Raw genomic sequence first — 26423 nt, forward strand, 5'->3', positions numbered from 1 at the left:
TTCCTCCCTTCTTCCCTTCTTTCCTTTCTTACTTCCTCCCTTTAATTACTTTCCATTTTTCCAGAAGTAATTGGTGAATAAGAAGTCCCCAAATTGCTTATGTTATTTAGCTTAAGAAGAATGGGGTATTAAGTTTGATTTGTTTCTGGTTCTTCCTTGTCAAGTTTGATATAGGGATCTACTTTCCATTTTTAGCCAATATCAAATAATTCTGATAAAAAACTCAATTACTATATAATTTGATGTCAGAAGGTTTTATTCTTCCTTAATTCCCACTTGTAAAATTTTCCTTTGAGATTTTAGACCTTTGGCTCCTCCAAATGAATTTTATTATTGTTTAATTTTATAAAGTGACTCCTTGGTAGTTTGATTGCTAGAATATTCCTAAATATTCCTAAAAATGTTTATTTTTCCAATTTCTATAAAAATATTTTTGGTGTAGCATTATACTTTGGGGGCTTGAAGGGACCTTACAGGTTTTTTAACTGTTCTTTTTTTTAAACAAATGAAGAAACAGTCTTAGAAATCATAAGCCAAAATCTCATGGATATTAGGAAAGACTTTGAATTGAGATTGTCTGACTTTCAAATCAATATTTTTCCTACTATAACACATTGATTCTTTTTTCTCCTTTTGACAGGTTCTTATTTTGAGAGAAAAAGTTTTGATAACACTGTGAGCTCCTTACTATTAGGTATCTTACTTTGTCTTTCTTTGTATCCAATTTCTTGACCTGATATATAGCAAGTTCTTTCTTTTTTTTAATTTTTTCTTCCTCTGGGTAGGATAGCATTTTCCATAGCCAGTCTAACAGGATTGTCTTAACTCTTTGAGCTGCTTCCATCAAGATTGATCATATCACAATGTTGTTAATGTGCACATTGTTCTCCTAGTTATATTCTCTTCACTCAGCATCAGATCCTGATATTCATTCCATGCTCCTCTAGAATCTGACCAGTTATGAGTTCTTATGGAACAATAGTATTCCATAATATTCAGGTACCATAGCTTCTTTAACTGTTTCCCAACTGATGGGCATCCTCTCACTTTCTAATTCTTTGCCACTACAAAAAGAACTGCTATGAAAATTTTGGAACTTGGGATTTTCCTCATTTTTTATGATTTCTTTTGCATAGAGGCCTAGAATTGGATTTGCTGGCTCAAAGGGTATGACTGGTTTTATTGCTCTTTGGGCATAGTTCCACATTGCTGAACAGAATGGTTGGTTCAGTTTATAATTCTATCAGAATGCATAAATGTCCCAATCTTCCCACAACCTCTCCAACATTGATCATTTTCCCTCAGAGTTGTTTTAATTTGCATTTCTCTAATCAATAGTGATTTGGGGCATTTTTTTCCATATGATTATATATATAGCTTTAATTTCTTCATTTGAAAACTGTCTATTCTTATTCTTTGACCATTTATCAATTGAGGAATGACTTATATATTTGTAATTAATTCTCTATATATTTTAGAAATGAAACCTTTTTCAGAATGCCTAGTTGTGAAGATTGTTTCCCAGATTTCTGCTTTCCTTCTAATTTTGGCAGCATTGATTTTATTAGCACAAAACATTTTTTAATTGTTTTTTGAATTTTACAATTTTCCCCCCAATCTCACTTATCTCTCTCTCCACAGAAGACAGTCTGATAGTATTTATATTGTTTCCATGCTATACATTGATTAAAATTGAATGTGTTGAGAGAGATATCATATCCTTAAAGAAAACAAAATATAAGAGATAGCAAAATTACATAATAAGATACCTTTTTTTTTTAAAAAAAGTCTTTGGTCTTTCTTTAAACTCCACAATTCTTTCTTTGGGTACAGATGACATTCTCCATCACAGATAGCCCAAAATTATGCCTGATTGTTGCACTGATGGAATGAGCAAGTCTATTAAGGCTGGTCATTACCCCCATGTTGCTGTTAGGGTTAACAATATTCTTCTGGTTCTGCTCATCTCACTCAGCATCAGTTCATGCAAATCCTTTCAGGCTTCCCTGAATTCCTATCCCTTCTGGTTTCTAATAGAATAATAGTGTTCAATGGCATAAATATACCACAATTTGTTAAGCCATTCCCCAACTGAAGGAGATTCACTTAATTTCCAATTTTTTTGCCACCCAAAACAGGGCCACTATGAATATTTTTGTACAATTTATGTTTTTACCCCTTTTCATCAGCTCTTCAGGGTATAGACCCAGTAGTGGTATAGTTGGATCGAAGGGTATGCACATTTTTGTTGCCCTTTGGGCGTAATTCCAAATTGCTCTCTAGAAAGGTTGGATGAATCCACAGCTCCACCATCAATGCATTAGTGTCCCAGATTTCCCATATCCCTTCCAACATTGATCATTGTCCTTTCTGGTCATATTGGTCAGTCTGAGAGGTATGAGGTAGTACCTCAGTGATACTTTGCATTTCTCTAATGATTAGTGATTTAGAGCAATTTTTCACATGACTATGGCTCTCTTTGATTTCCTCATTCTGCATATCCTTTGACCATTTGTCAATTGGGGAGTGCAAAGCATTTTAAATTTAAAATAGTCAAAATTATTCATTTTACAATTTATAATGTACTCTATTTCTTGTTTGGTCATAAATTTGTTCCCTTTCCATAGAACTGATAGATAGATAATTTCTTGGTTTATTAATTTAGCTATGGTGTTGCCCTTTATGACTAAATCCTTTCTCCATTTTGACTTTATTTTGGTATAGGGTGTGAGATGTGGGTCTATTCCTAGATTTTACCATGCTATTTTCCAGTTTTCCCCCAAATTTTTGCAAATAGTGAGTTCTCATACCAGAAGCTGATGTCTTGTCATTTACTACTGTTTCTTTTGAAACCTATCCTATTGGTTCTTTTGAATCTAGCCTAATCCACAAATCTATTACTCTATTTCCTAACCAGTAATAGGTAGTACTGATGACTGCTGCTTTATAGCATAGTTTTAGATCTGGTAGAGCTAGACCACCTTTCTTTACATTTCGCATCAGTTCCCTTGCTCTTCTTGACCTTTTTTTTTGCTCCAGATGAATTTTGTTTCTATTTTTTCCGGCTTGGTAAAATAATTATTTGGCAGTTTGATTGGCAGGGCACTGAATAAGTAATTTAATAAATTGTCATTTTTATTCTATTAGCTCTACCTAACCATGAGCAATTGGCATTTTTCCAGTTATTTATATCTGACTGACAAGTACTTTATAATTGTGTTCATATAGTTACTGGGTTTGTCTTGGGAGGCAGTCATGTTAATGATTAGGCTATTTAGTACCTTTTCCATGATGCCTATTCAAATTTTCATAATGTCAAACTTCCAGGCACAATTTCTAGGGGACAGGCTCTTGAGAATCAGTAGCTATTTTTGTATTTAATGCTAATAAACAGATAATGTGTAGGCCAGAACAAAATCTCTTCTATTCTTTCTTGACATGTAAGTAGATACTGCTTTTCAGGCCTAATACTGACTGAGTCGTGCAAAATAGGATAAGGCATATTTCATTCTCTAGCATGAGTGGAGGCAGAGGACCAAAGTCTTTCAAAAAAAAGCCCCAAACAAACCTTTTTTTGTTCTTTAGGATTGTTGCCTATATTCATCATAACTGCTTTCTTTATAATAGTAGGAAAACTCATTTCCTTATACTTTGATATTTAGAAATGTCCATGATTGCTTCTGAAACAAAGTACTCTTCTCCAGAACCATATTTCTTATTTCTTAGTTGGTTCCACATTACCAAGATAGGTATTTAGTTTTCTTATCATTATTTTTTATCAGTGAAAAGGAATGCTTTGCCTTAAATTCATTTGGAGCAACTCAGGCTTTTTATTATGGAAGTCAGAGATTTTTAAAGTAACTCCAATAATTCCATTTATCCTTCCTAGGTGAGATTCATATTTCAAATAATAGAGAAGTGCTTACACATTTTTTGATTGTATTCTTTTAATTGTGTTTTTTTTAGGTTTTTGCAAGGCAAATGGAGTTAAGTAGCTTGCCCAAGGCCACACAGCTAGGTAATTATTAAGTGTCTGAGACCTGATTTGAACCCAGGTACTCCTGACTCCAGGGCCAGTGCTTTATCCACTGTGCCACCTAGCTGCCCCTAATTATGTTTTGATATTTATAAATATTCATGATTGCTTCTAAAATAACCTACTCATTCTCTACAGAACCATTTCCCTTATTTTTTTAGTTGAATTTACATGACCAAGGATGGTCTTTCATTTTTTTAAAAAATATTTATTTATTTATACTTTTGGTTTTTTAAAAGGATCATACTTTTAGGACTTGAAGGGACCTTCTAGTCAGAAAATATTGAAATGTGCAATGACAGGTATAATCTGTCTCTCCTGAAGACTAAGATAATTCAGCTTTTGAAGATGCTCTATATTAAATTAATGGGAGTGACTCTATACAATATCATTTTGATTCAGTCTCCACTACTTTTCAGTGTTTAGCTATAACTCTACTTTCATGCAATCACCATATATTTCTTCGTCATTTGACTCTTCATTTGAGTACTGACATGTGAAATTTTAAGTTTTCTTGTTAGAGTAACCTCATTGGAAAGAGCTTTAAAATTGATTTTCAGAAGTCTAGATGGTTCTAAGACTCTTATTAGATTTAAAGCTATATTACTAAAGTTGGACCGAACTGAGAAGACCTGAGTACAGTAATGAAATAAATTTTCATGTGCATTTTTTCTCCTTGACTTTATTAATATCACAGAATTTGAGAGTTAGTAGGGGATCTTAGTGTAAATGGTTCTTACGTACATAGAGAAGGAAACTCTATTATGATGTATCTGAAATATCAATTTTTGCTTAAAGATCTCTGAGTGCGAATTGCTATTTTAGCTAGGGATAGCTCTAAGTATTAGGATGGATTTTTTTTTAAAAGCCCAAGTTCTCTTTGAGAATTCTATCCATTGTTCCTGGCTTAATCCTCTGAGGTCAAATAGAATGATCTGATCCCTCTTCTACCTAATAACCCTTTCTATTCTTAAACTGCCTTTAAGGAACCCCAGAGTCTTTTTTTTCCTGAATCATAAACATTTCCATTTCCTTCTTCTGATCCTTCTATGATGATATGGACTCAAGAAATTTTACTGTATTGGTGGGTTCCTTTGGGTTCTCTTCAAGTAATTCATTGTTATTTTTATATTAGTGACAGTCAGGTTCAATATTTAGACTCTTCTACTTTTGAAGCATAAAATTATGTCTAAGATAATTGTTAGTGTCACATCATTCATCTTTTCTCTGGGATAATCATTCCCATTCTCTTCAGTTGATCCTCAAATGTCATGGAGTCAAAACTAAATTACATCATGGTTACCTTTCTTTGGATGCTCTCCAACATACTGAGATGTCAAGAAGTTATTCCTTTCTTGATATTTGGGGGAGGGAGGGATGAAAGAGAGAGAGAGAGAGAGAGAGAGAGAGAGAGAGAGAGAGAGAGAGAGAGAGAGAGAGAGAGAGAGGCAGACAGAGACAGAAAGAGGATCTCAGTAGATGTCTTATTGCTATGATTATATTACATTTCTATTCAGATCTAGGAAGTTATTCTTGATTTCATATCTTAATTTTCTACTCAAATCCAATGATAAAATCACTGTTTTTCTTAACCCGAAGACTCTTTTCTGCTTTTTTTTCTGTTACTCAACTGCCTCATGTTTCTAGCCTTTTAAAATATATAATGTTATTGCATCACCTCCTTTTTATTACCTTAGTTCTTTTGAATAGAAATTCCCTTCCAGAGACACATTAACTGTTATAGATTTTATCTCACTAAGTCGAAGTGATAACTATAAACTCTTAATTTCTCTCTTTGTATTATGGTTCCTAGTTATTCTTGTTAGCTTCTTGTTGAGGTCATGGATTTTATTAACATTTTCTTTTTTGGAATTTTGTCAATTTATAACTTATGAGTACATCAGTCCTGATTATTCTTTCATTGTAGTTCCTCTTTATAGTAGATAGCTTGGTGGTTATATATAAGCTCTTTTATCTCTTTCTTTGATTCCTTTTCATTTAAAGCTCTTTTTGATCAAATTTGCAAGACACCTGGCAAATATATTTTTACGAGCCTTTGTTAGGTGTATTCTAATCCTCAAAAGGAGTCTGTCATCCTTATATTTTAAGCTTTGTTCCAGAAGGCAAAATTCTGTTCTTAAGTACCATCTCCTTAGTCAGCTGTTTTCTTCCTAAATAAAATTTTCTATTCTTTCTCTGTTGCCATAAACACAACAATGAACAAAACACAACCTGTGCCCAATAGTCCTTGGTTTCTTGCTCAAGAATTTGTAATTAATGGTAATTTTTTTGACTCCTTATGGCAATATGGTTTGAACTCATGTGAACTGCTAGGGTTCAGTTACATTTTGATCTATTTTAATGAGTCTTGGTAAATTCTCTTCTACTTCTTGAGTATATCATCATGGAAGATAACAGGCATCTTTCTTGTTACCACATCAGGAAGAGTTTCCCCAGTACCCCTCAATTGGAATTCATTCACCGCTTCTACTGTTTCTTTCTTCCTTTGATCTTCACAGGATTATATTTTGCTCCATGACTTCTATGACTCTACTTCATCCAACTCAGATAGAAATGGGGAATACCATACTTCACCTAAAGATCCCTGTGGACCACATAGTGACTTAGAAAAAAGTTCCATGTTTATGTTTATTTATCAATATATTAAATTTAGATAGGAATACTTTAATCAATGATTTACTTGGTAGTGGTATAAGCTGCATATGTTCCACCTGATATCTCTTCTTTAAAGGACTAACATTTGTTTCTTCCACAGAACCAGAAAGATCCTCAATTTTTTTCCCTTTAAGCATGCAGATATTCTCTTCTTTCCCTTCTTCTTCTTTTGTGTAGCAATTTTCTACTTTCTATCCCTATGACCAGACACAAATTTTCCCTTTTCCACAAAAGAAGAAAATTCTGTTTCTGTTTCTTTATGTATATTTTATTGAATCCAATAACTTGGAATGTGGAAAAGCATTCCTTAAATCCTTCATCTCACTTCGAGGTGGGAGGGGAGTCAGTGGAACAAAAAGATAGTAGTTGTAAGGCAGAAATCACTCAGTACAAATAAGGTATTGAATTAAATTAAATTTACTATCCATGGTGATTGATAATTTTCTTTTTTTTTTTTTTAACTATTTGACTACCCTTAAGCATCTTAAGTGGCTTAAGCACCTCTTTTTTTTTTTTTTTTTGGCAAGGCAAATGGAGTTAAGTGGCTTGCCCAAGGCCACACAGCTAGGTAATTATTAAGTGTCTGAGAACGGATTTGAACCCAGGTATTCCTGACTCCAAGGCTGGTGCTTTATCCACTATGCCATCTAGCTGCCCCCTTAAGCACCTCTTGAAAACCATTGCAGTCAATTTTTGACTTTTAATTGCTTGATATTTCTACAGAATTTAAATAGAAATGCTATAGGACACCTTACCTTCCATATCCTCTAATGCCAACTTCCTTCCCATCACCTTTCAATCTATTCTTCCAATTCACTTCATCTTCCATTTGTCCTACTTACCTTTTCTTACCATCTCTCTCTTTCTCCTTTAATCCTAATCCTTGAATCACTTTCTTGAGGCCCTTATTTCTTCAACAAATCCTTGATCTTTAATATGCCTTAATTTTGTTTTTTTCCCTTTTAACCTCTAATACAGAAGCCAGAAGTAGAATATGAATTTAAATTCTTTTCCATTAAGTATTCCTCAATTTCTCCCAAATTTCCTCTCTTCACATTTGCTCTCTAGCCTTCCAAATCACCTATATAATTTCCTCCTTTTTATTATTCAATACAAGTCCTTTTTTATTTTTTCCTACTCCTCTTTCCTCATCTTTATCACACAACCTAGACATATTTTTCCTTATTTTTCACTGTCTTATCTTTAGGGTGACAGTATTTTCAACTATCCTTCCCTCCCCCATCTGTATCTCCCAGTAGATTCAATGTATCTTAAGAAGTATCTGAGCTTCTGTTAAAAAAGTTATATCAAAATTGAGAAATATTTTGGTATCTTTCCTGTGAGTGAGTGGATTGATTTATAGTAGCTTTAATTTTTAATCTGTGATCAGTTACCAATGGAGAATCAAAAACATGGAAATTTTCAAAATGGTGAAATCTAGAAAAAAGCCAGGTGAAAAACTTATTTTAAAAAGTTTTTCCCCTAATTACATGTAAAAAAAAATTTAACATTTGTTTTTTGTTTTTAAATTTCTGAGTTCCAAATTATTTCCTTTCCTCCTTCCTCTCACCCTTCCTGGGATAGAAAGCAGTCTTATATAAGTTATACAGGTGCAATCATGTAAAACATTTCCTTATTAGTCGTTTTATGCAAGAAGATTCAAACAAGATAGAAGGAAGGAAGGAAGGAAGGAAGGAAGGAAGGAAGGAAGGAAAGAAAGAAAGAAAGAAAGAAAGAAAGAAAGAAAGAAAGAAAGAAAGAAAAAGAGAAAAATATGTTTTAGTCTGTATGCAGACAACATCACTTCTTTCTCTGGAGATGGATGACATTTTTAATTATAAGTCCTTTGTGATTGTCTTGAATCATGGTATTACTGAGAATAGCTAAGTCATTCACAGTTCTTTGTCATACAATATTTCTATTGTTGTACACAAATTCTCACTTCACTTTGTATCAGTTTATGTAAATCTCAACAGGTTTTATTCTAAAATGATCCCATTTATCATTTCTTATAAAATAATAATATTCATCACAATCATATGCCATGGCTTTTTTTTTTTTTGCCATTTCCAATTGGTGGTGAAGGGTGAAGGGTTAAAGTAAGATCTTCCCTATCAACTGTTATAGTCTAAAGATAAGGAACTTCCTCAGCACAGCAAACTGAACTGAAGCACATTTATCAAAATTTGTTCTGGGACAGGGAGTGCTGAGGAATATTCCTTGAAAACATGTCTTGGGGTCCGTCCACACCTGGGACTTGATTTGCAGCTCACTGAGTTCAATCATGAAAGCCCCTTAAATCTTGTAAATCCTTGGGACTCTGCCACTTTGTGTAAACACTATTAAGGTCTTCCTTGGGAAAGGGTCTTTTGGAAGTCTCCCTTTTCAGAGTGGATGCTCTGCCACAGGGACTTTCCCAACTGAGACCTTAAAGGCTGTGACCTAGGGACTTCCCCAGCCTGACATTCAAGAGTTGGAGCCTCCTCCTTTTCTTTGTCTATTTTTATGGTTTTCCTCATATCTATCTATGTATGTGTCATCTGTATATCTATGTATCTATCTTCTCATGTATCTCTTGGATTATAAGTATATTATCATTAAAATCTCATTTAAAGACTTAAGAAAGAGTGAATGCATCATCATGGGTACAGACCTGAACCGATCAGACATCAAATCTGCAATTCATAATCCTTCTGTTACCGATGGACATCATCTCAATTTCAAATCTTAGCGTAGATGAAAATGACAACCTATTTCCTAAATTTAATACAACTGCTTAAATTAGAAGCATATTTATTATATCCTGGGGGGGGGGTCAAACTTGGCTAAGTTTCTGTGGAAAAAAAATCTTGTTAGAATTCAGATAGAAATCATAAAAATAACATGTGAAAAATTGTTCTTGCTTTCTGAGGCACCAATAATACTGCATAACTTCTCAAATTTTTTTATGGTTTTTCCCTTTCAGGTTCCCTGTTGTACAAATCAACCAATCAACATTTCACCTTTCCCCATTACCCATGTATTTCAAATTTTAAAAAATGGACTGCCTGTGTAATTGTTGATAGTATATATTGTTCTGCAAAGTGGGTCAGACTGAAAAAAAAAAAGAACCCACAGCTGATTGGTTTCATTGTAGCAATTAATGGGATGAAGAAGCTGACTGAACATTTTCCTCTTTGGACTAATAGCACCATAGGAACAAATGGAGTCCCTGAGAGGCTGTTGCTCCATCTATCAATACACTTGCAGCAGGCTTGTTTTGATAAAATTAGTGGCAAATGAGGGTTGCTGACTACTATTAATTTTCTTTGCATTTTTTTCCTTCTTAGAAATTTCATTTCTATTTGAATAATAATTAAAAACTAAAGATGTGTGATTTAGGGAAAACATGGAATACTCTCAATTAGATTAAGCATATGACTGTATACATTTGGTTTAATAACATTCTCAGTTAATTGGGCAGAATTGATTTGTTTTGTAGAACTAATGTTCCAGTTGCCTAGGGATTTAATAGTTGTAAATCAGTAATGACATTTTAGTGTAGGTTTTCTGATAGAACATGCTTTATCCAGTTCTTCCACTATGTTAGCAGCAAAATTTAATTATTAAGTGAAAGGAAACTGTTTTCTTCAAGGAACCCTTGCTACTGCGGCTTCAAGTTCTGAACCATAGTGACCCCCATGGCTTTTGCCGGAGGTGGTATAAAATGATGTGATAAAACTGATGAGAATGATACATAAATGCAATGTTTCCTGTTTAAGCCAGTTATATAATTAGTTGTTTGGATTGGAATGGAACTTTTCTCCAATAATGCCTTTTCTTGTTTTTCAGATTGTTCACAGAACTCTGGCAGCAATGCTGGGCTCCCTTGCTGCATTAGCAGTATTAGCTGTTATCGGTGATGTAAGTTGCTACATTTCAAATAATTAGCTTATTTCTTGATAAGATGTTATGCTTTTGGCAGGATCCAAGTCAGTTTTAGATAAAATGTCCTTTCTTTTGTCATTTCTGCAACTTTCTCTAGTCAGTAGCCTAATGCCTAACTGGTGATTTGGTGAGAAACAATTGTTTTCTAAAGCATTACACATAGTTGGTTTTCTTTTTGTTTATACTTAAATAAAAGTAATATGAAGAGAATAGATTGAACATCTAGAACTAGAAGAAACCTCAAAACTCATCTAGTTCAGCCCTTTCATTTTATGGATGGCAGCATGGAGGGCCAATAGGTAATAAACAGCAAAGGGAGTCTTTTAAATCTGCATATTTGGCAGAATGTTCACATGACTGAATTCAGTAATTGTATTAATTCAGTAATTGTTGTATCATTGTATTACTAGTTTTTTTTTTAGATTTTTTCAAGGCAAATGGGGTTAAGTGGATTGCCCAAGGTCACACAGCTAGGTAATTATTAAGTGTCTGAGACTGGATTTGAACCCAGGTACTCCTGACTCCAGGGCTAGTGCTCTATACATTGCACCACCTAGCTGCCCCCATATTAGTAGTTTTTAAAGTAACTATTGGTTTGGATCAATTAAAGACATTAATTTAAAGCATCTCTATGTGTGTTGCCATATAGTAACAGTGGGGTTTAACATCTTAAATGATGGAGATCCTAGATTTATGCTTGGAATCCCAGAAGTCATTTAGTCTAATCTCCTATTTTGAATGAGGAAATTGAGGCCCATACTGATGCCAGAAAGATTATTTTAGTAATTGCTGAGTTATTTTTTAAAAATTCTTATTTTTTTGTGCTATACCATGAATTTGATATTTCTAGTCACCTTTATAAAGTATAGTTATAAATCAAGGAACTTTACATTTCTATTGTTGGTTTATTTTGTTCCTTGTTTGTATTTGTTGTTGCTGAATCTCATTTTTATTTCTTTTTGATTTGTTCTCAAGAGGTATTAGATTAGTTCATATAAGGAAAAAAGACTAGGTGCTGTTTGAGATATCAAATAAATATGAGATGATCCGTGTCTACCTGGATTTTACAGTCTAGTTGGAGAAGGCATAATTGTTTAGTAAATTATGTAAAACTATACAAACCAAAGAATTATCTGAGTTCCACAAAGGGGAAGTATAACTCACTGGCATTGAAGATGGGTAAGATTTGGACAAGTGAATAGGAGCAGAAAAGGTATATGAGGTCAGGAAGTAAATAAGACAAGTTTTAGAAAGGCAGTGAATGTATTGTGTTCAGTTCACAGTAAGATGATTGACTTGATTTGATTCCATTATAGAGGAAGAAGGAAAAAAAAAATATGTAGGTGAAGTGAAGACAAATTATGCAAGATTTTATGCTGCTAAAGAGTTGAGACAACCTGTTGATTAGGGAACCACTGGAGATTTTGGAGCAGGGCAGTTATTAAAGAAATTAATGATTTAGAAATGCCTTTGGTAGAAGTTCTAGGATGAATCTAGGAGAGAGAAACTGATAGTAATAGATCATATAATGAGACTAGGATTAATGAAGTTCTGTTACTAGAGGAACAATAGTGGGATATTTCAAATGGATTGAGTAAATATAAAGTGTAAAGAAAAGAAATGTGTCAAAGCTACATATGGAAGTAGTTAAAATTCTGAACTGGCAGTGAGGAAGAACTGATTTTGTCCTTTGACACTTATTAGTTGTGTAACCCTTAATCTCTCTCAGACTGTTTTCTCCATTATAAAATGGGAATAATAATGGCACTTACCTTTAAGGATTGTTATGAGGATCAAATAAGATATTTTTAGGGTGCTTAGCACAACAAGTACATAGTGGGAACTCAATAAATGCCTGTATCCTTACCTCCTCTCCCTTCTCTTCTCCTTGCCTTCCCCATGTTTCAAGTATGACAATTAGTAATGTCATTCATAGAAACAGGGAAAAGAAGATCCAGGCTGGTAAGTGACTTGTTCAAAGTCACAAAGGCAGTGATATGAATCATCAAAATCGTAAATTGAACTTGTCTTCTTTGTTCAGAGCCTGTGCTTCTTCCACTATATTGTGTAGCCTTCTTTAGAAGGTTTATGAAAATAGTGAGTTTGGCTTTGCATATATTGAGCATGACATGGTACATTCATGGAAAATAGTCACTAGGGTCATGATTAACATGAATTTAAGAAAACTCAATAGAAATCAGTGCTAGGTTAGATAACATTCTAGTTAGGTAACAACATCTCTATCAACACAGATATGTTTTTAAAAATCACACTAGTTGAATTTGATCACAATAAATAGTTATCAAAATTACAACAAGCAACTCATCACCAAAAACATAACAACAAATAGAATTTGGGTAAAACCTGGTTAAAGCCATCTTTTACAATTATATGAGCTTTTGCTTGTAGGCAACTCTAAGCATAGTAAAAATGGTAATTGTCATGTAGTCTCCACAGTAGGAATTTTAGAAAAGCAAATAGTAATTGCAAAGTTCAAATTTCATGATCATTGAAATTAGAGATTAAAAGTCTAATATTATTAATTATGGATAGAATTAGTTTTGCTCATTCTATTCATTAAAATGTCTGAGAAGATGTAAGGGAAGCATTATAATATATTAGAATGTTTTAGTTTTAATTTTAGAATGTAAACTCTATGAAGGCAGGGATTCAGTTTTTGAATCTCCTTATATTCTAGGTTTAATATGTCATTATTGAAATGAATCAATAAAATCATGGCATATTTACATGCTGTTACAAAGTACTTCACATACATGATCTCTTGTCATATAATCCTAGGTGGAAAATATTGAAAGGATTATCATATCTAACATATGAGGAAACTGAGGTTCAGAAGTGTCAAGTGACTTGTCTATGGTTAGCTCTCTCTCTCTCTCTCTCTCTCTCTCTTGTGCTCGCTCTCTCACTCTCTTGATCTCACTCTCTCCCCTCTCCCATCTTCCCCTTTTTCCTCTCTCTCTCTCTCCCCCCTTCCCTCCCTCCCTTTTTCTCTCAAGAGATGGCTATATTTTGCTTTAAGAGAATCATTTTGGCAAGTGTAGGAAGGATAAGATTGAAAGTGAAAAGGCAAGGCAGGAAGACAAAATAGGAGGGCTTTGCAATAATCCAGTTGAGAGGAGATGAGAGTTTGAATTAAGATAGTAGCTTGGTGAATGGCAAGAAAGTGATAGATGTGAAAGATGTTATCAAGGTAGAAATGACAATAATGGGGAGGTGATTGGGATACTCCCCACTCCCACCCATTGATTCTCCACGTACATATTGGGAAGATGCTTTGGTTTCCTTTAGAAATTGCTCTATGTGTTAAATATTATACTGCTTCTCATTTGAAATAGAAATAAACTAGATACGACCAGTTTCATGTTAAAATCTTATGTTCACATATTTCTTTATTTGTAGGACCTTGGTAAAGTCATTTTTTTACCTTTTTATTTCTCAATCTTCTCATGTATAAAATGGAAATAATATTTGTCCTCTATTCATTCTGAGATGATTATATTAAATTACATTTTAGAAATTCAAAGAAATACTTGAAAAAAGTATATTGTACTGTTGAAATTCAAGAATTTTTCTTTATTACTACTATAACATTTAGCAGATTCAGTGAATGGATTCTGTGAGAAAATAAGTTTGGGGCTAGTGGTGATTGTTTTGAATGTTTCATTTCTTCATGTAATAATCCTGGATCTTTCTTTTTAAAAGAAAATTGCTAGATGCAGACAGTTACATTTGTGAGAACTAGGCTGTCATTGCTCTCCAGAGGCAAGGAGCCTAATAGGTTCTAGCCCATTGGGGATGGTTTTTAAGTGAGAGGTGTTTATAGTTCACAGCTAATGACTATATAGGTAATACAAAGTGTTTACTGATGATTTTCTTCTTTGATTGCAGAGACCCAGCCTGGTCAGAGTGGTGGAGTGGATTGATTATGAGACTCTGGCATTATTATTTGGAATGGTAATTAAAAGCCTCCCTGTGAGACATCAGTATTGGATGTTTTTTTTTTTTTTTTTTTTTAGTTTTTGATAATTGTCTTCTGTTACATTAAAAGACTGGGAAAGGTTTGAAAATCAGTGCCTGATTGAGAAATTTTAACTCATGCTTGCTTGATTTCTTTCCCACTGAAACAAGTAAAATGCCTTGACAATTCAGTAATCTTTAGCTAGTTTTTAGTTCTAGAATTTATCTTCTTTTTAGTGATAAATATAGCTTGTTTTAAAGATTAAGAAAAATATTAAGGAAAATATAATTTTATTGAGGTTAATACATTGACAGTATGTTTATAGGATCATGGATTGATGGGAATTTGACAATCATATAGAACTCCCTCATTTTACAGATGAGGAAAATGAGGTCCACATAGTTGAAGTGATTTATTAATATGACATCTCAAAGAAATGACTAGATTAAAAACCTTTGGTGGTCATGACAATGTATTTAAGATTATTAGACACTCAGAGTTAGGGTCTCAGTATTTCAGCTTCACAGTATTCCTTTATCTTTTATCTTTATAAAATTGATTCCTTTAGTTATCATCTTATTCAAAATATTTTCCCCCACATTACTCTCCCTCTCCAATTTACTGATTACTGTGCTGATGATGCCTACAAATACATACATATCTTGTTTCTTCTGTCTTTAAAAATGCAATAAACAATATTAAAAATTTTATTTGTTATAGATATTAAAAAAAACTTTCTGCTCTTCAGGGCAGAATGTGATTGAAGATGTATCATCATTTTTAAAAAAAATCCCTAGTTTGACCTGGGTATAAGGGAAACTTAATTCTACTACATCCTTAAGATATCTTTCTATATATTTCCTCCTCTTCCCAATTAAAGTCTTAAAAACCTTGTCAGTAATATATATTTCAGACATAGTTAATGTGGATATTTGTTTTACTGATGGACACACATACGTACACATATATATGTATAGATCAATATAGATATGTACACACATACATATACACATGCATTGTGATTTAACTATTTTCTATTTGATGAGGATATATTTTCTTATAGTTGTGTTTATTTCTTTTGCTATAAAATACCTTTATATACTTGGATCCTTTTTCTGTTTTTATTTTTTGGAGCTCTTTTGTGTAGTATTGCTGGACCATTTTTTCAGATATATATTACATAATATACCACTTCATATTCTTTATAATTCACTTTGCTATGCTTCACAAATGTTTTATAACCATGAATATATTCCCTATACCTGGAATGTACTTTGCTCATTTTTTTTACCTCCTAGAATCCTAGTCTCAATCAAAACTCTGCTTAAGTACCACCTCCTGCCTTTCTTATCTTTTTCCCCTTCCCATGGCTATTCGTGCTTCTTCCCAAGTTATTTCATATTTGCTTTGGATTTATTCTTTGACTTCTTTTTATGCCTACCTGTGGCCTTACCCTCCCTCCCCCCAATAGAATCTAAAATCTTTAGAGTCAGGAGTGATTTATGGGATACCCATGTATAAAATGCAATCCTTGCTCTCTGTGAGATTTCAGAATAGCTGGCGAAAACAGAATATGTAAGTAATACCAGTCACTAAATGCTCTGTGTCCAGAATAAGACTGAGAATACATTCTATCCTCTCAGAGTAAGTCAGGGATAGGTGAGCTGGAAGTAATAAATGAAGTGTCAACATGTGTTTGTCTCCCAAAGAAACCTAAGAAAATTGTTATTTACTATTAAATTCCCCAACCTACCCCCCCCCCAATCCACATGAAATGTAAATGCCCTTGTAGATGCTCAATGGAAGAATGAATAGAGAGACCCTCTCTGAGTCAGGAAATCCTGAATTCAAGTCCTGATCCTCTGACCAGGGCTCCAGGCAATTCTCTAAGACTGTAAAACAGTAGAAGAACGGTTAAAGCTCTGCACTGGTAGAGGAAGTTTCCTCACAAGGAATTCCCTATGCTAGAGTACGTTAAACATGTAGTTTGTGGGATATATTAGACCCATAACATTGTTAAATGAATCTTGAACCAAATAAAATAAAACAAGGAAGTACAATAAAATATAAAATTAAATTAAAATGGATGTGTATAGAAAGTATTAGGTTTCAGCACAGATTTCATTGTTACCTCACTCTATGAAAAATTGACTGACAGTTGGGGTATAGGTGTGGGAATACGTGCTTGCAATTATGGTGCTGAGGAGACTGAGGCTAGTGGATTGCATGACCTTAGGAATTCTGAGATGCAGTAGGGATGCAGTCAATTGGATGTTCATGTTGTTTGCCACTAATATGGTGAACCTTGGGTAAGGCAAATGGACCCAGATTAAAAAAATAATTCCCTTGTTTATGAGCAGTGAGATTGGACTGTGAGTAGCTGCTGCACTTCTACCCTAGTAGTGATATAGAGATTCAATCTTTTAAAAAAATTACGAGGAGAAATAAGACTAAAACTCCAAGATCCCTTCTTACTCTCTCAATCTCTCCACTGGAAATAAAAAATTTACAAAATCCTTTTAATGAATAGTTAAGCAAAACAAATTTCTGTACTGGCCATTTCAAAAATTTGTATCTCATTTGGAGTTTTAAGTATATCTCTTCTGTCAAGAGAAAGATAGCATTCTTAATCACTGGTCCTCCGCAATCATGTTTGAGCATTTCATTGGTTTCAATGTTGTATGATGTTTTCTCTTTTAGGCAAAGGATTTCATGAAAATTATTTTAATTTTCTGCCTCTTTTCTTTTTTTTCTGTGTTCAGGGGATACCAGGTTCTTAGATATTTTTGTTCTCTTAGAAGTTCTGAGAGAAGTTTTTGCTTTTCTTAGCAAGAAAGTAACAAATCAGTTTAACAATTATGTTTTACCTTAAACTTCATTGATTAGAGGAGGACACAGTTCTCTAAATAGCTATTTACAGTTATCTCACTGATAGCTCCAAACCTTGTGAATAATTGAAACCATCTTCTATCATCTTGGGAGGCTGCTGAGGTCAGCCACTGGAAAAATTTAACTATAGTTAAAATTAGGTAACATCATCACTGGCAGGAAACATCCAAGAGTGGACTGGGTGCATTGTGTGTGACATGCTGGAAATGGGTGCAGTGAAGCAGAAGAGGTAGTTTGCAAAGGGATATGAGATAAATCCTTATCCTTACTCAAGAGAAAGCGAAAAAGATGGACAAAATAACAATATAAAGTAGCTATGCTAAACAGAGTTATTTCATTAACTTTTTGTTTTGATTAGTTATAGTCATGCTCTTGACTCATTGAATTTACATATTGAACTAATCTTTTAGGTAAACCCCTATACCCTTATTTTCCTCCATCCTGAATATATTCAGATATAATTCAGTTTAGATACTTGAAAGACTTTATACTTATACCTATTATATTTATTTTGAAAAAATGTAAAAATTTAAATAAAAATTTAAAAATCATTTTAATTTTTAAAAAAATTATTTTGTTTTATTATAAGCATTTATTTTCTTTCCCATCTACTCACTGAAAAACAAAGATATTATAACAAATAAATATAGACTAGCAAAATAAGTTTCCATATTGATCACATCCCAAAATGTCAGTCTTATTCTATAGCTTAAATCTATCACCTTTCTATCAACAGGTTGGTCTCATGCTTCAATTGGCCATCTAGAGTCATAGTTGGTTATTTTATTGATCAGAGTTCTTAAGTCTTTCAAAACTGTTTTTACATAAATTGCTCTCCTGATTCTGTTCACTTCACTCTGTATATATCACTTCATATAAATCTATCTAGGTTTCTCTAAAATGGTTCATTTTAATCATAATTTGATTAGTTATTCCCCAAATGATTGATAGGCAATCATTACCCAAATAATAGATACCCACTTAGTTTCTAGTTCTTTGTCATCATGAAGAAAACTGCTATAAATATTTTTGTATACATTGGTACTTTTTCTCTTACTTTGATCTTTTGGGTGATTTAGGTTCTAGTAGTGATGTCACTGGGATGTCTAATTTAGACTGTTGATCATAGTTTTCAGATGTTATCCCAAATGGTGAGACTAAATTATATTTCAGTTTGTTTTCCAGGCTGTTGTCAACTTTTAAAATATTGAATCTGTAACACAGCATAATGGCTACAATTCTCATTTGGAAATTTTTATATATGTACTTTTTCTGTAGAGATTATCCCAAATACTTTGGTGTAATTTTAAGCTATTAAACTTAAAAACTTTGAACTGTACTAAGATGTCCTATTTTTTGTCTAGGACAAAATGTTTCCATATGTCATTAAAGGCAAGTAGCTGTCAAAATTATTTTCTAAAGTACAGATCTGACCAAGTTATATCTAATTCTCACTTCTAACACATAACCAGGTCTTCAATCCTTGGCAATTCATTTTACTTCTTGGGGTGCAGAGGTAATTCTTTAAAACTATAAGCTTCAAAAAAATTGCCAATCTGCATTAATAAAGAGAGTAAATAGGGGCAGCTAGGTGGATAATTACCTAGCTGTGTGGCCTTAGGCAAGCCACTTAACCCCATTGCCTTGCAAAAACCTAAAAAAAAAATAAAGAGAGTAAATTCATTTGGAGTTCTCTGTACCAATGAAACCATAGATTTGTTCTTATTCAGTCATACAAATTTAGTAGCCTTATTAAAAAAAAAGATGAGATTAGTTTGGCATGACTCCTTTGGGGGAAAGTATGCCCAAACTCACGGAGTACATTTGACTGAGGGAATCACTCACACAGTTCTTGGAAATCGACTCACAGTGGGTATGAAGCATTGTTCCCAGCTACTGCTGCTATCTTAGGGATTCTACTAAAAATATCAATCTTCGAAGTTTACTCAATTCTCCTTTTGGGAATATGTTTGTATCGGGATAGTTGTGCAGGATGGGAGGTGAGATTCAGGGGAAGAGATCCAAACTGATGCAGAGGCATGACTTTTGATTTTCTTATCTATTTCTTAATTCCTTCTTTAGGATCTTAGGTAGAAGGCTTTAATTTTAAGATGCCAGATGCTCAGATCTCTAGTCTATGAACTAGCTTGTGAATAAGTTTTATCAACTAATCCAAATATACTTCCCTTATAACAATACTCCTAATCATCTAGTAGCTTTCAAAGACATTTAAATTAATTGTATTTATTCTATTTTTCCTGTGCTGGCAGAATTCTTCAGTTTAAATCTATTTTGTTCATCTCCTATATCCTTTGGATGATCTACATTTTAAACTCATTAAATACTATCCCTTATTGATATAATTTTTATAGTGATTGTTCTCTTGATTTTGAGTTGTTATTTCTGGTATAAATCCTTCTTGATCATAATGAACATTTTGTTTGGAAATGATTCTAAAATCTACCTACATTATTATCATGCTTACTTACATTAATAGTCATTAGTGATATTGGCTTAACATTTTATCTTTTTTTTGCTTTATTTCTTCCAAGTTTGTGGTCAAATAATATTTGTTTCATAGAACAAATTTTTGAAAGAAGCTTATTTTGAGATTTTTTAAAAAAATGTTTAACTTTGTTGGGAAGCTTATCTGGGAATAAAGTTCTACATGCTAGTTATTAGTATATCATATTTAATGTCTCATTTTTGTGGAAAAATTCCATGAGATTTGAATTGATGTTTTTGGATGATATTCATACTTGCTAATAATATCTTGTTATTTTGATGCTCAAATTTGACAAATACATACCTACAATCCTTAAAACATATATTAATTTTGAGTTCACCCATACTGATGTTTTAAGAACCCTATCCATTGGTAAACTGTTCCTCATTTTGAATATTTCTGAGAAATTTCCTTGTATTATTTCCTGAAATATTGGTTGTATTATTTTCTTTTTTACTATTGTTTGGAAATCTGATAATATAAAAATGCTAATCTCTGATCTGTCTTATAGATCTGTCAATCTTTTCCTCATAGCTTTTAATTTTATTCACTTTAGTGATTTTCTGAATTTTTTTCTACTACTTTTCCTTTGGCCATTCTTTCCTCTAGTAAAATAGTTCTATTTTTTTCAGAATATTATATATATATATATATATTTGTATATGTATAGTATGTATGCTTATATGTGAATTTACATGATGATTATGGAAAAAGAAGAGTATAAAATACCCAAGGATATTAAAGAAACATTAAAATTCATAACATATACATCTATGATTATTATAAAGAAATATTAAATAGAATATTAAACATATTCAATATTTTAAAAAGATACATTTTCACTTATAGTTATTTTTAAACTTTTCACATTATTTGTTATATTATTTCTTAGTTGCATTATAATTTTTTTATGGATTGATTTTATATAGTGTTGAATTTGTCCCAATAACAATATCTTTCATTCTTTAGAGTTTTTGAGTGCACTCTCACACTGTCTGCAAATACAATTTTTTCTTCTACTTTTGCACAATTATTGTTCTTTTAAACTTGTTTTTCTTGCCTTACTGCTTTAGGTCATATGGCCAATTCTATGTTAAATAGTAATAGTGAAAGTGAAATTTCTTGCTTCACTTATTTTTAGTGTTTAGATGTTTTAGTGTTTCTCTCTTCCAGATAATGCTGTCTTGGTAGTAGAGAAAAACTTGGGATCACAGAAATTCTTAATGCTCTGTTTTAAATTTTTTAAAACAACATATAAATGAAAGTTAAATTAAAAGTACCTTTGTTTTGATCATGTGTTTTTAATTTTCTTCCATAGATGATCTTAGTGGCCATATTTTCAGAAACTGGATTTTTTGATTATTGTGCAGTAAAGGTAATTTTTTGGGGTAGAATTTAGAAATCACATATATTCCTGTATTTATATAGCTACATTTATCAAATACAATTGCCTTTTATAAACAAATAACTAAGAAAAAAACTGCTTATTTTCTGAATTATCTCTTTAAGAATAATGAGCATTTACTGTGTGAAAAAGTTTAATGGTCCTTATGACCATTTTTTAATGCTCATTAAATAACTAGAGAAGTGGATAAAGTCTTGAATGGTTGGGTTAAATGTTTTGTGTAATTAGACTTTAGTAAGTAAGTAAGTTGAGATTGACGTAGCTATAATTTTTTTGCTTTTCTTTTGTGTATATAAAGCTTTACAAGTCATCTATTTCTGATAAATATACTGTTTAGTAGAGTAATTTTTGTGATAGCTTTCTATACTTTGCATGTTCTTTAAGTTCATTTCCAGTGTGGGCGAATCCACAGAAAATCACAGGTCCACCCTCATTATACTTGCAAATGATTGAGCAATAATAATATTGCCAGTTTTCTTTTGGTAAATTATTATAATTTTTAGTTTTAAGTTGACCTTTCTGATTCTCAGAAAAAATAATAGTTCTGAAGGTAATATTAATCAGAATTTGTAAAGAGTATGAGAACAAGAAGCATGATTCATTTATTTATTGAAGAAATATTTATTAAGCACCTACTAAATACAAGAAAATAAGTTTTTCTAAAAAAATTTGGTTCTTTTTATATTCTTCTGATAAATGGAAGGAAATAAAAGCAATGTCTATAGAAAGCAGAGTATTTGGGTAGTGAGAAAATCATGGAACACTAAATCTCCATAAAGTTCTGACTTGCTCCAGTCAGAGAATATGAGGACATCAATATCTGTGGTATATAGTACCTGGTACAGGATATGGTTTGCATTGCCCAAATATTTAAATTGGATCATCTGTATAGCCAAATATTGAATTGATTGGCACAGATTAGATGTAATATAGACTGAATAGTAGGGTTTAGAAACTATGCATCTAATTGTTTAGAAGTGACTCTAACATGTGCCTTCCTCTAAAAATTGTGACTGGGGCAGCTAGGTGGCACAGTGGATAAAGCACCGGCCCTGGAGTCAGGAGTACCTGGGTTCAATCCGGTCTCAGACATTTAATAATTACCTAGCTGTGTGGCCTTGGGCAAGCCACTTAACCCCATTTGCCTTGCAAAACCCTAAAAAATAAAAAAATAAAAAAAATAAAAAAAATAAAAATTGTGACCCAATGCAAACCACTCCTGTATCTTTGTTAAGAAAACTCCAAATGGGGTCATAGAGAGTTGCACAAAACTGGACACTGTTCAAAAATCTTTAGTACATTTTTGGATCTTATATTAGTACATTTGTACCAATTAGTACAAAAATATTAGTTCATATTTGTACCTTAGGACTGTAGATTTAGAACTGGAAGTGATGGTGACTTCATAGTGCCAATAAAATAAAATCATTTAAACCTCTCTATTTGGTATGGTAAGACTATTCTTAATCTGTCTCTAACCTTTTCAGTTCTAATTTAGTCATATTTTACTGGACTTCCTTCCACCTACTTTACTTCTTAGCTAAATGGGATGATTAAATATTCTCTGACCTTACCTGGCTATCTTCTGTTCCCTTGACCTGTAACTACTGAAATCTCTTTCTACCTTCAATGTCTATCTCAAATTCAACCTTCTCTCAAGGAATCATCTCCGATCTTCCAATATGAAATCTCCTTAGTTTTTCTCATAGCATCTTTTCTGGACCTCTCTTTTGATGTTATTACATTTAATCTTGTCTCATACTTATTTGTATATGACCATTACCCTTTTTAAAATCAAATCAAATAAGCTAGTATTTACTAGGTGCCAGGTAGCTAGGTGACAGAGTAGATAGAGTAGGTTAAAATTGTCATTTTAGAGAAAAAAAACACATACATGGAACATAAAATAAATTAGAGACAGTTTGGTGACACAAGGAATAATGGGCTGAGTCTGAACTTATGAAGACCCGAGTTCAAATCTAACCTCAGACACTATTTATATAACTCTGGTCAAGTCACTTCAACTCTGTCACAGTATCCTTAGCTATAAAATGAGGTCAATATTAACAACTACCTCCCAGAATAAAGTATTTAGTACTTTGAGTAAAGTCTTGAATAAAATATTGAAAAAAAAGGGGTACCTAGGATGGGAGCTTCAATCCAGCCTCAGACATTTGAATCTCACTAGCTATGTGACCTTGGGCAAGTCTGATCACCCTGCATTCAGGGCCATCTCCAGTCATCCTGATTCATATCTGGTCACTAGACCCAGAGAGCTCTGGAGGAGAAAGTAAGCTGGTGACTTAGTACAACCTCCCTCACTCAAAACTAAATTCTTATCAAGATATCGCCCTCCTCATTTCCTCTTCAAAAATGAAGGACACACATTGTGAATAAAGTATTATAAAGTCCTAAGAACTGGCACCCAGTAGATACCATATAAATGATGATGATGATAATAATAATAAATAATAATAATAAATAATAATAATAATAATATTAATATTAAATAAGTAAAATTCTGGTCCAGATGATTTTCCATCATACTATATTGCCTCTTATAAAAACTTGTCTCTAAAAAGAAATCAACTGTGTATTCAAGGAAATCCCTAATTGCTGGGGGCTTTTCTTTTGCTACTTGTGTTCATTAGGCATACTGGCTATCTCGAGGCAGAGTGTGGGCCATGATCATTATTCTGTGTCTCATTGCTGCATTCCTTTCAGCATTTTTGGATAATGTCACCACAATGCTGCTCTTTACGCCTGTTACCATAAGGTAAGCTATGTGATTATTAACTGTTTATAAAGCCAACTTTCTGAATGATGAGATTTAAAATTTTTTATCTTAATGCAGAAGAAAAATGAGAAAGATTGAAAAATTCAAATTCTAAATAATTGAATATTAATGCAAGATTCTAGTTTCTATCTTGTTTCTCACATACTGATAAAATATGTTTCTTGAGAGCAGGCACTGTTTTAATTTTTGTCTTTGGGTTCTAAGTAACATGTATGATCTTGAAACATTCAAGGCACTTAATATATTTTTGTTGATTGCTGTATCTTGACATGTATCAAACAGAATAATGCTTTGATACATTTGATCTAAGATATCTCAGAGGGGGGTAATCCATACAATCGTGACAATTATAAACTGAGCAAATCTGTGTCTTCTTGTAAGTTTGTTATGGAAATAATACAAACAAAATTTCCAATTTTTTTTTTGCAAAATTTATCTCTTAAGGACACTGAATAATCAACAAATATTTGATTTAGGTCGGCTAGGTGGCATAGTGGATAAAGCACTGGCCTTGGAGTCAGGAGTACCTGGGTTCAAATCCAGTCTCAGATATTTAACAATTACCTAGCTTGTGTGGCCTTGGGCAAGCCACTTAACCCCATTTGCCTTGCCAAAACCTAACCCCCCCCCCCCAACAAATATTTAATTTATCTTTGACATACATGAATCTTGGAAGGTGGAGCTGAAAAAAGGGAATGCAGACATGGCTGGCCAAGTTAGTACAGGGGAGATTTCTGCTTTGAGAAACTGTAAATTTATGTCTTTGAAGCAAAAGAAAGAATTTTAGGTGACCCTCTGATTGGGGTAAGTTGATTAACTAGAGTAAATAATGATGAAAAGGCTTGAAGACTGAGGTGTGAGACTTACCTTGTAGAAAAGACAATAGATCTGGAGAAATTACAGTGAAAAGCAAACAAGAAAAACCTTTTCCACTTTTTTGTGGTTCTCAGCATTCTAGCCCTGACCACTTGATAAGAGTGGTTCTTTGCCTTGCTAAGAAACAGGATCTTTCTAGAAAGAACACAATAATCTATGGAGACAATTCCTTGCCATTTTCTACTGCTCTGTTTCAAAATGTGTATAATAAAATATTTATTTTTTCCCTTTCCTCAGCAGTACTTTCTCTGCCTCTTTTAAATATCTTTTATTATTATTATTATTATTATTATTATTATTATTATTATTATTATTATTATTATTATTTGCAAGGCAGTGGGGTTAAATGGCTTGCCCAAGGCCACACAGCTAGGTAATTATTAAGTGTCTGAGCCCAGATTTGAACTCAATGTACTCCTGACTCCGGGGCTGGTGCTCTATCTACTTCACCACCTAACTGCCCCTAAATATCTTCAAAGAAAGAGATTTCTTGGCCTTACAAAGCTTTTCATTTGTATTACTTTACTCATTTCCTACTCATTCTACTACCAGAAACTGATGTAGTGACAAGAGCCTTGGATTTGGAATTACATGACCGGAGCTCAAATTCTAAATCTTACTAGCTGTGTGTGTATGCACATCTCATTTAACCTTTCTGAATCTCAATTTCTTTATTTATAAAATAAGGACATACATATTTATACAAATAATAATAGTTGTTAGCCTTTAGAACTTGAAGGTTTACAAAGTCTTTTATATATATATTATCTCACCTGATCCTTCAAATAACCCTCTGAGGAAGGTGTTATTATTACCCCCCCCCCCCCTTTAAAGTTGAACGGAGGCTGAGAAAGATATAATGACTTATTCATGGTTCCATAGCTAATAAACACTTGAGGCATAATGTGTCCCTACCTCTAAGTCTTTCCACTAAGATGCTTACTTGCTTCAGATTATCTCATAAAGTTGTAAGGGTAGCTTGGGGGCATTATAGATAGAGCACAGGTCCTGGATTCAGGAAGAACTAAATTCAAATCTGACTTCAGACAGGTACTAGCTGTGTGATCCTGGGCTTGTCATTTCACCCTGTTTACCTCAGTTTACTCATCTATAAAATGAAATGGAGAAGGAAATGGCAAAGTATTCCACTATTTTTGCCCAAAAAAACCCCAAATGGGGTCATGAAAACTGAAACAACTGGACAATTTTAAACAATCTTAGGATTGTAAAGAAAATATTTCATATAAATATGAGTTATTCTGTTTCACTACTATTACTAATATCACTTTACAGAATATCTATTTTTGTATATATTTTCAGTTGCATATTCTC

The 26423-nt window shown here is 32.9% G+C and overlaps 1 protein-coding gene across 1 annotated transcript in view; it reads left to right on the forward strand.

Annotated features, from left to right (window-relative positions):
* Positions 1-26423, forward strand: part of OCA2 (OCA2 melanosomal transmembrane protein) — a 511247-nt gene that overhangs the window by 76265 nt on the left and 408559 nt on the right. The window contains exons 7-10 of the mRNA XM_074231942.1: positions 10544-10615; positions 14549-14614; positions 21332-21388; positions 24070-24194. Coding sequence (XP_074088043.1) covers positions 10544-10615; positions 14549-14614; positions 21332-21388; positions 24070-24194 — 320 coding nt within the window. The remainder of the gene's footprint in view (positions 1-10543; positions 10616-14548; positions 14615-21331; positions 21389-24069; positions 24195-26423) is intronic.

Source organism: Macrotis lagotis, chromosome 1 (assembly GCF_037893015.1).
Source record: "Macrotis lagotis isolate mMagLag1 chromosome 1, bilby.v1.9.chrom.fasta, whole genome shotgun sequence".
Lineage (NCBI taxonomy): Eukaryota > Metazoa > Chordata > Mammalia > Peramelemorphia > Peramelidae > Macrotis > Macrotis lagotis.